This window comes from Bison bison, unplaced genomic scaffold, assembly GCF_000754665.1.
Source record: "Bison bison bison isolate TAMUID 2011002044 unplaced genomic scaffold, Bison_UMD1.0 scf7180017864034, whole genome shotgun sequence".
NCBI classification, from domain to species: Eukaryota; Metazoa; Chordata; class Mammalia; order Artiodactyla; family Bovidae; genus Bison; species Bison bison.
This window is the reverse complement of record NW_011494606.1, coordinates 3349026-3361109: the sequence shown is the minus strand read 5'-3', so window position 1 is coordinate 3361109 and position 12084 is coordinate 3349026. Positions and strand designations below refer to the sequence as shown.

Here is a 12084-nt window from a genome sequence, read left to right as displayed (position 1 = left end):
GTCTCACCATCTCCAGTCCTTGGCCCCGCTCACCCCTGGTCCAGCCGGCCACAGGGGCCTGTTCAAGGGCTGGTCCCGGGACTCAGGGCTGCCATTGTCCAAAGCTGCTTATTAGGGACCCACTGTGGGAATCTTTCCAACCAAGAACAATGAGTTTCTGAATGAGGATAAAAACAGCCTTTGCAAGTCAGCAAATGAGACAAACTGAACTGCTTATCCCCTCTTCCCTCATCTGCCTGGCTCTTTCGATGTAGTACATGAGAACAAGGTCTCTTGTATCAGAAAGACAAGTTTGAGGCTAGCTGTTTCACCTCTCTAAGCCTTGGTTTTGTCTGAAATCTGTATGAGGATTGAGGGAGGCAGTAGATACAGCACATTACACAAAGAAGGAACTCATGATCAAGAATCGTCACATTGCTCTCTCCATCAAGAAATTCACACCCTTTTCTAGGATGATCAACCTCTCAGACACTACCAGGAAGGCAAACCCACTGTGAATATTGAAACACACAGGTGAACTCCAAAGTCACAGAAAACAGATGTGTCATGCACTCACTACATCCTGTCCCCCCAAGACTTGGCTGTGTTCTGGAAGACATTACACCGTGTACATCCTAGATCTCATGACAGCTGGCTTCCCTGCAACCACAGGATGTAGCTGTGAGAGACATGGCTCTTCAGAAGCCCAGGAATGGGAGTTTGGGCTCTGCCACTATCTTGCAGGATGACCTTGGGCACATCACTTACCTTTCCTGGGTTGGTTTCTTCTTTCATCAAATCAGAGGGTTGGTTGAGGACTAGGTGATTTCTAACGGCCCTTCTGTCTCAAGGGTCCATCCTGTGGCATTTGCTAGACCTGGTGGGGAAACCTGGCACCAAGGGTGAGGAGTGGTAACTGTGTGGGTAACTCCCACACAGCTGGTTGCAGCTTGGGGGAGGAGGCTGGAGGTACTCTGGTGTGTGTGTGCATGCTAAGTTGGGTCCAACTCTTTATGAATCCCTGGACTGTAGCCAGCCAGGGTCTTCTGTCCACAGCTGGGAAAGTATATCATTTCCTCCTTCAGGGGAAAGTTGCCATTTCCTCCTTCAAGGAAATAAATTTCCGTTTCTTCCTGACCCAGGGATCTTCTGCACTGGCAGGATTCTTTACCACTGAGCCACCTGCTAAGAGGGATTCCCTTGTAGCTCAGTCATAAAGAATGCCTGCAATGCAGGAGACTGGGGTTCGATTTCTGGGTGGGAAAGATCCTCTGGCAAAGGAAATGGCAACCCACTCCAGTATTCTTGCCTGGAGAATTCCAAGGACATAGGAGACTGGAGGGCTATAGTCCATGGGGGTCGTGATAGTCGGACACGACTTAGCGACTAAACCACCACCACCTGCTAAGAGGGCTGGGGCTGGAACCACAGATCCCTGGTTTATTCTTGATGCTGCTTTTATCTGACTGCATGACCTTGGGCCTGTCACTCTCTGAGCCACCCGTATAACAAGGATTATGGCACCTATCTAAGATGGCTGTGAGGATTCAATCAGGTCAATGAGATGCAATACCAGGTATCCAGCAAGAGCTCAATGAGGAGCTTAGCTTACTGCTTCCCTCCCTCTGGTTGAGCTTCCTCTTCTACTTGCCATACATGACTAAGTTTGGTGAAATGGAAATAGCCCAGAGAGACCTAGGTTTCACCCTGCCTCCTGTTCTTCATACCTCCAAGTCACCGGACCTGTTTTCCTCATTAGTAAAATGGGCACAGTGAGACCTTATCTCAAGGGCTGATGTGACTGCTTAATGACTGACACAGACAGGTTTTTCCTCCCTGGATCTCATCGGCATCAACCCACCCACCATCATTCTACAATTTATTTCCAATCTATGTGATTAACTGATTGTTAAAAGCCCTCATAGGAGTCAGTATCAGAAAACCTGAGACCAGCGTCTCTGCATTTCACTCCACTCCCACATTCCTTTCCCAGCTCTGTGAGGCAGGGCACACCTGGCCATTCTCACAGTCCTGATGCCAGGCACAGCACCGGGCCTCTGGGGGCCACCTCCCCAACCTACACCTGGAGCCAGAAAACGTCCATCTGCTCCAAAGAAGGGGGCAGGAGGTATCTGGGCACCACCCAGAGGCAGGGTGGGTCAGTCTCTCCTGAGAAGCACCTTTCTGCTGGAATCACATAGGATCTAGGGCTTGCTGTGAGGTTCAAGCTCTTATGGCTGAGAATGAATTTCTGTGTATATGTATCAACTACCACAGTATGTGGGATGATCTTTTTGGAAAACACAGAACCTTGCACATGAGACTTATAAACGTCTATTTTTGGTACAATGACTCCTAAGCATTTGGACTATCAAATCCATAAAGAGTGTAACGCAATGTCTAGTGGTTAAGTTGAAAATAACCTGAGTATCTTACCATTTGGTTAGAATTAAGTAAATTAATAGACTACTACATAGCCATTTCAGGTATATGCTTTTAAAGCCTCTTTAGAGGGAGAAACTATCATACTTAACGCTAAATGAAAAAGGTACAGATTTGTTTTGTACATTCCTTTGGTTTTCCTGTATTCTTTTTACGGTCTGAACAACAAAACAATAAAATATACTAAAAATAAGGTCCCAAGGCCAGCTTTTTGGTGTTTAATAAACCTTTTTATGTCTTTATCTTTTTAAACTCCCATCCCCCACCACTTCCCTGCCCAAATCCAGTCTTTAATGAAGACTGCACACCAAGTCTTGAGTTGAGACCCAGAGTAGCCAAAATTCATCAGGTTACAGATCTTCTAAGAAAAACTATTTTATCAGGTAACCAACGTGAAGCTTCCTGCCCCCCACCCCCGCCCCCCAGCAGGTTATCTAGATGGCATCACCAATGGCATGTTGGACTCAAAGAAGCCACCCCAAAAACAATTGTATAAAAAGATTTATTGAAATTTATCAATGACAAACAGACATAAAACTCAAAAGTTTGGCTCTTCTGAGGGGGAGGAAAACCGGTGCAGATGTTCTTTTATACAGATGAAACATGGGCTAGGAAGTCACGCGTCACTTGGAAAGCAATCCAGAAGAGGGACAGGAAAGCGAGCCTGTACATTCACTAGGAATTTGCAGTCACTTCAGATCTCCACTAGGTAAGAAAATACAATTTTGCGTTAAGTTTTTCCGTGCTCGGGTGTATGAAAAAAAAACCCAGCCGACATGCAGCAGTGTGTCCCGTGCCTAGGTCTGTAAAAATGGTCTAGGCCGAGCAGGACGCGCAGAAGAGTTCTCCTGTCATTTTGTAAAACAAAGTGTTCTAATATTTTACACAAGATAGGGAGAGTTTCGTTTTTTTATATCTTTGAAAGAGGTTGAAGTTTGAGGGTTTGCTTCTTCTCTTTTAATTAGAATTACTGAATCCATTTTACTCCTAAACTCTGAAGCCTGCTGTTTCCAGCTCTCTGGCTCATCACTCAAGAGTGACATCAGAGTCTTCTCAGGAGAGCAAAGCCCACCACCGTCTGGGAAGAGAGAAAGGGGATGGAAGACAGGGAAGGTCCCCAGACCAGGGCCAAGATTCGCCTTTAGGTTGCTATTTACAAGCCAAGGCGCTTGCTGCCTCTAGCAGGCCCAAGAAACGTGAAAATCATGGGATCCGGAACAAGAGGTAAGACGCGGCTGGTGCTCAGCCCTCCTGGGCTTTGAGAAACCAAACTGAGGCCAGCCCTGGCCTTCCAATCAACTCAAGAGACTTGGGAAGTATCAGGAAATGTCAGAGATCTCCAAATTGTCCTCTCTGAGGGTAAGGAACAAACGTTCACGTGTGTGTACTCAGCTATTGCATTTACAGGGACAGAACCAGACACAAAGAAAAATTAGGGGAAAAAAATAAAGAGTGGCAGTAAAAATAGTATTTTATTCCACCCCCTCCCACCCTCCCTCCCCCCACAACCCCCAGTACACTTTTCCCCTCTCGTTCCCACAGCAACGTTACAATCAGAAAAAAATAAGTTTCAGGGGGCGGGATTTGGGGGGGTACGGGTAAAAACAGTCAAATCACAATAGGAATTTTTCAAAATAGGTTATTCCACTTAGTCATCGTCTTCTCCCTCATCTTCAGGTTCTCGTTTTCGCTTCTGACCCCTTTCTTCTTCTGGAAGAGTAAGGAAAAGGCATTCAGGTTAGACATGGATCTCACCTCTGACTCCGTCCACCCACCAGGAAAGCAGGGAGCCCAAGTCTAGGACGCTCTGCTGCCCCTGGCAAACTGAGGCCTGGTTCTCAGGGCCCAGCAATCTACCATGACCGAAGGGGTCAGCCTGCTACCCTCGGAGAGTAAAAAGGCTGCCATACCACCAAGCTCCTCTTCATCTTCCTCATCGTCTACTTCCCCGTCGTTATAACCTTCCTCATCCTCCTAGAAGAGAAGATGACATTGGATTTTAGGAACGCCCGGGCCTCGGGACATGGGGAAGAAGCCACTTTCCCTGATGCTGAGCTCAGAAAGGTGAGGGCCAGCCTCTCAGCAGCCCCAAGGCTTGGTCAGGTGAATCGAAAGCAGAGGTTCTTTTATATCCAGGACCACCTTTATGCCTCTGTAGAAAGCTTTGAACCTCTTTTCCAGGAAATACCCATATCACACACAGTACCTGCAAGAGCCGGGAGTTGGGGTGGATTCTGCGCCCAGGTTAAGAATTACTGACCCGAAGTCCTTGTAACTCAGGCAGCTCTGCAGCGTGCCCTCCCAGAGCAGTGAGTTCCCCCAGCGACTCTCCATCACATGAAGCAGGCCGGACTTTCATCTGCCCTCAATCTAGTTTTGGTTCACGGGAAAACCCCAATCCAGATTCCGTGGGTGAGTCCAGCCTTACCCTACCCAGCCCCTTCACTTCTTGCAAACTTGGATCACTCAGAGGAGAGGGAAAATGCAATATCCTCCCCTCTTCCCCGCCTCAAAGAAAATCACTTCCAGCTCCTTGAGATTCAACAAGGGGTGTGAATTCACCCTCAACCCAGGACCACACTTTATGCTGCTCCTGGGGGTCCAGGCTAGTTGAATCTGTATGATACTGTTCCTGAGGCACCAGGCAACCCATTGTTTAAAAAGAACTTGGCAATAGACTTCTTTTTGTCAAGGGAATATCCTTTCATAATGTCACCAAATAGTTCCTTAATCAGTCTGTTTGCTAAGACTGTGTGTGTGTGTGTGTGTGTAATCTGCACATGGTTAATGAGATTACAGAAGAAGAAGGAAAAAAAAACCCAAAAAACACTCCACCACTACCCAATCCCAAAACAGAAACCCTCTGCATTCTGGAAGCTCCTGTGACAGGAAGAGCAAGTCCATTAGCCAAAATGCCTTATTGCCCTGTCCTGGGGGGCGGGGCGCGGGGGCGGTGTGCTGTTTTGCTGTCTCTATTTTTAAAATACATAATATTCTTTAGCAGTGAACTCAGCAGCCTACACCTGGGCAGGAGAGACACCCGGCAGCACCTCTCGGGGGGAACCAAGCCTACGTCACCAGCTTTTCCTCTGACCCTGAGCTGCCTCTCCCCAGCATGAGGGACCAGCCAGGAGGTCCCACCTGAGAGGGCCTGTGTGGCCAATAGGTGTCCATTCCCTTGATGCGGAGAGACAGGAAGTTATGGGAGAAGGCAGGTACCTTGTCCGTGCTGTCACCATTTTAAACCTCTCTCCATCTAACTTTTGCAGTCAGATTTAGAAAGCTGAAAAGTCAGAGAAAATGACTCTGCTCTAGAAAGACTCAGAACATCCATCCAAGTACAAAACCAGGCACACAGAGCCAGGACCTTGAAGGGTGTGAAAGCCTAAAATAGTAAGTGGTCAAACACTCCCTGTCCTTAGGGATTTTACTTACAAATTATTTTATCCTCTTAACAATCCAGTGAGTTGCTCCCTATTTACAACCCAGCTATAAAATGACACCTATAAAGAAACGGGCTCAGAAGGTCAAGCAACTTGCCCAGGGACACACAGCTAGCAAGTGGTAGAAACGGGATGCACCGTGTCACAGACACATCCCAGACCTCGCTAAATAAGAATGCCAGCCAGCGTGTCAGGATAACGGCACTTTATCCGCCGTGTGGGGGACCCTTGCCACCCTCTGATGTGGAATCCAGCAGTGTCTTATCCTATTACCCACCAGTCCAAGGCAGTCCTTGATTTTTCCCCAGCATACTGTAAGTGCTGAGTATCTAAATTAACACACAAACGCAAAAAGGTGGAAATGGGGATGTGGATTCTATAAGAACTGATTCTTACATGGAAACAAATGCCAGGCTGTCCCAGCAGAAGAGTCCCCTCCTTACTGGCCTCCAGAACCCCTTCTTTCTTTTCCAGGGCTGACTGCAAGGCTTGCCTTTCCCAAATCAGCCCAGTAACAGGCCCTAAAATGATTCAATACACACTCAGGGCTCCTGGCTGCTAAGGCCGATCAGTCAGGCAGTTAGTGGGACTGATTCAGACGCAGCAAAGCAAGTAAGGGGGGCTCCAAGACATGGTCCCCCAGCCCAGCCTCTTACCTCTTCCTCTCCACTCACGTCCTCCTCTTCCCCTTCCTCCTCCTCCTCCTCGTCCTCCTCGTCTTCCACTACCTGAGCATCTTCATCATACTCTTCCTCTGCGAGCAGAAATGGGGACAAGAACAAGGGTGTGGTGAGCTGACCCCTCTTTCCCACAGTACAGACCCCAGGTCGCTGGGCCTAGCGCAGGAGATGCACTCCTTGATGTAGGGGCCACGACTCCCACACCCACCCAGCTCACAGCCTGGATGCTTTAATGTGACTGAACACACCCTGAAGTCATCCAAAAAATAAGCATCCTAGAATGACCTCAAAGGTAAGCCCTCTTCCCAAGGATTCTGAAAAGGAAAGATCCCACATGGAGGCTAAGATGGCAGAGAAATGCCAGCTCAGGGAGCCAAGTTACAGGGCCCAGGAAAGCCAAGAAGTCAACTCATTCAGAGAGAGCATTGAGCCAAACTCTACGAGTCCCAGAGGGGAGAAGTGACTTGTTCAAGATCACACAAGGAGTCAGTTACAGAGCTGGGCTCAGAAGCCCAGTCTCAGGATTTTAGTCCTAAGACTTTTCTGTCCCAGCACAAGATGAAACAACTGGATGTCTGAATACCTAGTAAAATATTCCCACCTAAGAAGGGATGAGCACTCTCATCTGTGAAATATTCAGGCAAAGTCTCAACCCTCCAGTTCGGCCACAAAGCCCTGCACAGAAGTGGCACTGAGCTGGCAGTGTGGAGAGGAGATGAGATGGGAGGTCCCCCTTCCTTTTCCTTCTCTCCTTCCTGCAAGTCCCTGAGTCCTCACTGTGCCACTAGGGAGCCCACTGTGCTACCTACAACCTCCTCTGCTTCCAAGATCCCTGGGGCTCCTGAGTCCTCAACCCCCAGGTCCTGCCATGTGGTCCTATGGGTGGCAGCCACCAGGGGGCCCCACAGTCTCTCCAGCCATGACCTCATCTCCACCACCGGACCCTAAATGAAAAGAGGGGACCCTCAGGCCTTGCCCCACCTTCCTCTATCTGCTCATCTCCTCCCTGTAAGCAAATCCTAGTGAGACATCGTAGGATCTCATTTTGGGGAGGACTCTGGAAAAGGGAAAAAACTGAAAGGAGGATTCAGATGTTTTTTTTTTTTGATGTGGACCAATTTTAAAGTCTTTTAATCTGTCACATCTTTTCTGTTTTGTTTTGGCTTTTTGGCCTGCAAGGCATGCGGGATCTTAGTTCCCTGACCAGGGATGTCCCTCAGATGGTTTCTAAGGAGCTACCGTGCAGTTGGAGAACCACGGGTGTCTCTCTGGGCTCAGGTCCTTTTATTTAGGGGTGTCAACCAATGAGACAGACCACTGTTTGTCTACACAGTAAACAAAGCAGACGGCCTGCCCCCCTCCATAGCTCTAGAAAGAGGTCGACAGCTCTCAGGGACCAGCGACGCCCAGTCTGCCCCCCGTAAAACCCGGCCTGGCCTCTCACTGGCGCCACCCACCATCCTCGTCCTCTTCGTCGTCGTCCAGGCCCTCCACGTAGCCCTCGGCATCTGAGTCGGGGGCCTCCTTGTCGTCCCGGTCGTAGCCATCAAGATACGTGAGCTGCGGAAGGAGCTTGAACACGTTTTCTCGGTAGTCGTTTAGGTTGGTCACCTCACAATTGAAAAGGTCTAAGCTCTTGAGGTTTTCTAACTTTTTCTGCAAGGAAACAGCGAAGTCAGACAGTGAGCAGGATGAGGAGACCGGTGGGGGTGACGTGAGACAGCACGCAGAACTCACAGGTGAGGGGCAAACCCTGGTTTGGCTGCGCTTGGCTGTGTCACCCCCGACTGGGGAGCCTCCTGTTCATCCATGTGAAAGATGGGCGGTTGGATCTGAGGATCTTCAAAGCCTCACCCAATGCCAACACTTCTATTCTGCAATTAAAGCCTCTGCCATAACACTGACAAGTTTGAAATTAACCCAGGGTTTTCTTGGTGCATAAGCCAAGAGCTCTGGAGCCTGCCCTGTGTCTAAGGAGCCAGAGAGGAACTGAAAAGGCCACAGGAATGCAAACTACCTCCTTCTGGGAATAATAATAATGGCAATTAATACTGCACTTTGTATTAACTCAGTTTATCCTCAACAGACTGATAAAGCAGAAATAATTATTAGTTCATTTTACAGAAGAGGAAGCAGAGGGCAGAGAACTGGGTTTTGATCAGGCAGTCCAACTTCAGACCTGTGTTCTTACACTCTGCAATACTGCCTGTCAAAAAGGACAAGAGAAAAACCAATGAAGGATCCAGATTTTGTCCACAGTACTTAATACCAATGGGTTTAACTGACGGGCTCTAGTCCATGTTACACTTGTTGGCAGCTGGATTCTGAGGCCCAGGAAGTGAAAGGGTCACACAGCTAGCAAGAAATTGCTACATCTTTCCAGTTCCCTCATCTTCCAGGAGGAGGTATCCCACCTCAGGCCAAGTCCCTGTTCCAGTGGGGCCAGGCCTAACTGGTGATTAAAGCTACTGTCCCTCAAGGTCAATGTCAGGAACAAGGTCATTCTCTTGAGATTGGTCATTTTTAGCAGAAGGTGAAGGGTACAGAGGAAGTCTGGGCTGTGGGCTGGGTGGGTGAGGCCCGCCTCTCCCAACCAAAGGCGGTTCCCCACTGTCAGGGGTGAGAGAAACACAATAATCACACTGATAACCAGGGAAGAAATCACACAAACACGAGTATTCTAGGCCAAAGGAACACTGTGTGTGTGCACGCGTGTGTACACAGTCTCCATAACTTGCCTCCCAAAACACACATATACAGAACTTCAAAGATTTTTTTTCAGTTTATAATAAAATTATGAAATTGAGGTTTCTAGCTAGATAAATAGAATTGCTTTCCCCTAGGAGATCAGAAGAAGTCCTAAAATAAAGTTCTATGGGAAATCTATTCTAGTAGCTGACCACATGCCACAGATGGGCAGGTAAAGCCCGAGTTTGGAGGAGAAATGCCAGCCTCCCATTCTGCTACACGGGCACATCAACCAGCCCCTCAAGTGTCCACAAAGTACGAGGAATGCTTTTTGGACAAGAACCCAAACTGAGAGATACCCCAACTGGTACCCTCTATACCCAGAAAAGGGAAAGGTGCAAACTTGGCCAAATATCCTTATGGCCCTCTCCTGATTCTAAGGGGACAACTTATGAAGTAATTCTTATGTATATATTTATGCTAGGTGTCAGTTTAATGCAGTAGTATTTCTATACTTCAACAAATAGAAATCAATGATTAGTTGATTTCCTTAAACTCAAGTGAATACAGTCATTCGGATATGGGTAACACAGAAATCGGAAAAGGTGATGGCACCCCACTCCAGTACTCTAGCCTGGAAAATCCCATGGATGGAGGAGCTTGGTGGGCTGCAGTCCATGGGGTCGCGAAGAGTCGGATATGACTGAGCAACTTCACTTTCACTTTTCACTTTCATGCATTGGAGAAGGAAATGGCAACCCACTCCAGTGTTCTTGCCTGGAGAATCCCAGGGACGGCAGAGCCTGGTGGGCTGCTATCTATGGGGTCACACAGAGTCGGACACAACTGAAGCAACTTAGCAGGAGCAACACAGAAATTGCTATTCTGACCATGACCTGCCCTTTTCTAGCGAGTGTATCGTGAAGTCTGGGTGTGCTCAGCTCTATGTGGACAAGCAAAGGAGGACATACTGCCCAGGTCTTTGAGTCCGTGGTCACCATCATAGCCAGGACTGCTGACCAGGGTCACTCTTCTCTATACCCTTTGGAGAAGTGCATGGGGCTCCTGTACCACATAGCTTTCTGTCATCCCATGGGACCCGCATCAGGACTGACCCACCTTCAGAGGCACCAGCCTCTGGGCAGTGACCCAAGGAGAAAATAGGCAGCGACCTTCAGGGTCAGCTGAGTTCCTGGATGGCTCCTCTCTCCCCAGTGAAAGGCACAAGCCAGGTTCTAAGCCTAAAGAAATGACAGCTCGGGTTTCCGAAGCTGAGTGGAAACTCTAAGAGGAAAAGCACTAGGACCAGAAATTGAGACCCGGGTCCTACGGCCCCCTTCAGCCTCTTGGTCAAGCTCTCTGAACTTCTCGAGGCCTCAGTTTCTCTATAGAAGCTCAATTCTATCTCATAGCACATAATTAAACACAAAAGGCGTGTCATACAAATGCAAAAGTAGCATTCCCTGGTATCAACCCCTCCCATCCCAGAGGAGAGGGGAGGCCCCGATGACTCACCAGTGGCTCTATTGTGCTGAGGTCTTTAATTTTGTTGCCACTTAAATTTAGATGCGTGAGGTTCGGACACTTTTCTGCCAATACTTCCAGGCCCCCTGAGATTCTGTTATCACTTAGTTCAAGCTAAACAAGGCAGGGAGAGAAAAAGCAGAAATGACTCTTACAATGAAGGCTCTGGGCTCAGGCGTTCATTTCCTTGCAGATGGGCCAGGAAGGGAGTCGGCTCAGGGAAGGGGCAGGTGTGCTGGGGCTCGCCCTGGCCCCCCTGCAGTTATGCTCCTTCAACTTGGAGAAATGACCGGGTCCTCCTCCCCAGCCCAGTTCCCGAGCACACCTGCGCCTCCGCTCTATTTACCTTCTTAAGTTTGTTTAACTTTGGTAAGTTTGCGACTGAGGTGAGGCCGACGTTGATTGTACTCAAGAACTCCAGTTCTTCAAATTCATCTGTGAGGCCTTCGATTTTGCCTTCGTTCGACCGACAGTTGTCCAGGACGAGTTCTTTCACCTGGGAAGGGAAGGAGGTTGTGAATCAACCGGGGTGAGGAATGGGGGTTGAGGCCAGGGATGGGGGGAGGACAGGAGGCAGACTGGGAAGCCTCGCAGCGCCAGCGCCCACCCTGATCTTTCTCTGCTTTTAGCAACACTGAGGCGGGGTGGGGAGAGGTGCTGGGGTGACTGGAGCTGCAGAACCAGGGGGCCCTTCTGGACAGGCGTCTTGGCTGGACTGGAGAAGACAAATCCAATAATCCCACTGCTGACAGCAAGACTGGGAGTTTCTTTCCAACCCTGCTGCCGCCCCTTAGCCCCCAGGCTCCCCACTGCACCAGCCACAATGCTGTGAGGGAACCTCCAGGCCTTGCCGTTCCTTCTGAGCCCCTCACCCCAGGGTCCGCCATGGTCCCGGCCTGACCACCTTCCTGAGGCCCCCTACCTACTACTCTCCCTCCTCAGTCTCCACCGTCCTTTTACCTCTGAGTCCGTGACCCACTGCATGCGGATGGGTCCCGGGATGTACCTGAACCCAATCCTCCACCACAGTCAGAGCCAGCCCACCCAGCCTGGCAGTCATCACCTGGTCACCGGCTTGGCCTGCCCCACAGTAAGGGCTGCAGACCGGGGACCCCTCCAACTCTCCACTCTACAGAATGGAGACCAGTGCTGTCGAACAGAACTTCCTATGGCGATGGAAACCCATCCAGGAGAGGAGCCACTAGTCATATGTGGCCGGTAAGGTGAGACTGAGGAGCTAAGCTTTAAATTTTATTCAGCTTTAATCAAAGTCAAAGAGATACATGAAAGTTACCGTACAGAATACCACAGCTCTAGATTTTGCTCTT

General features: G+C 49.2%; 1 protein-coding gene across 2 annotated transcripts in view; it reads right to left on the bottom strand.

Annotated features, from left to right (window-relative positions):
• Positions 1–2907: 2907 nt before the first annotated feature.
• Positions 2908–12084, bottom strand: part of ANP32A (acidic (leucine-rich) nuclear phosphoprotein 32 family, member A) — a 39255-nt gene continuing 30078 nt past the window's right edge. For both annotated transcript variants that reach the window (XM_010834505.1, XM_010834506.1), the window contains exons 2-7: positions 11103–11252; positions 10748–10870; positions 8002–8200; positions 6521–6618; positions 4332–4395; positions 2908–4131 (exon numbers count right to left, since the gene is read on the bottom strand). In XM_010834505.1, coding sequence (XP_010832807.1) covers positions 4070–4131; positions 4332–4395; positions 6521–6618; positions 8002–8200; positions 10748–10870; positions 11103–11252 — 696 coding nt within the window. In that variant the 3' untranslated portion in view covers positions 2908–4069. The remainder of the gene's footprint in view (positions 4132–4331; positions 4396–6520; positions 6619–8001; positions 8201–10747; positions 10871–11102; positions 11253–12084) is intronic.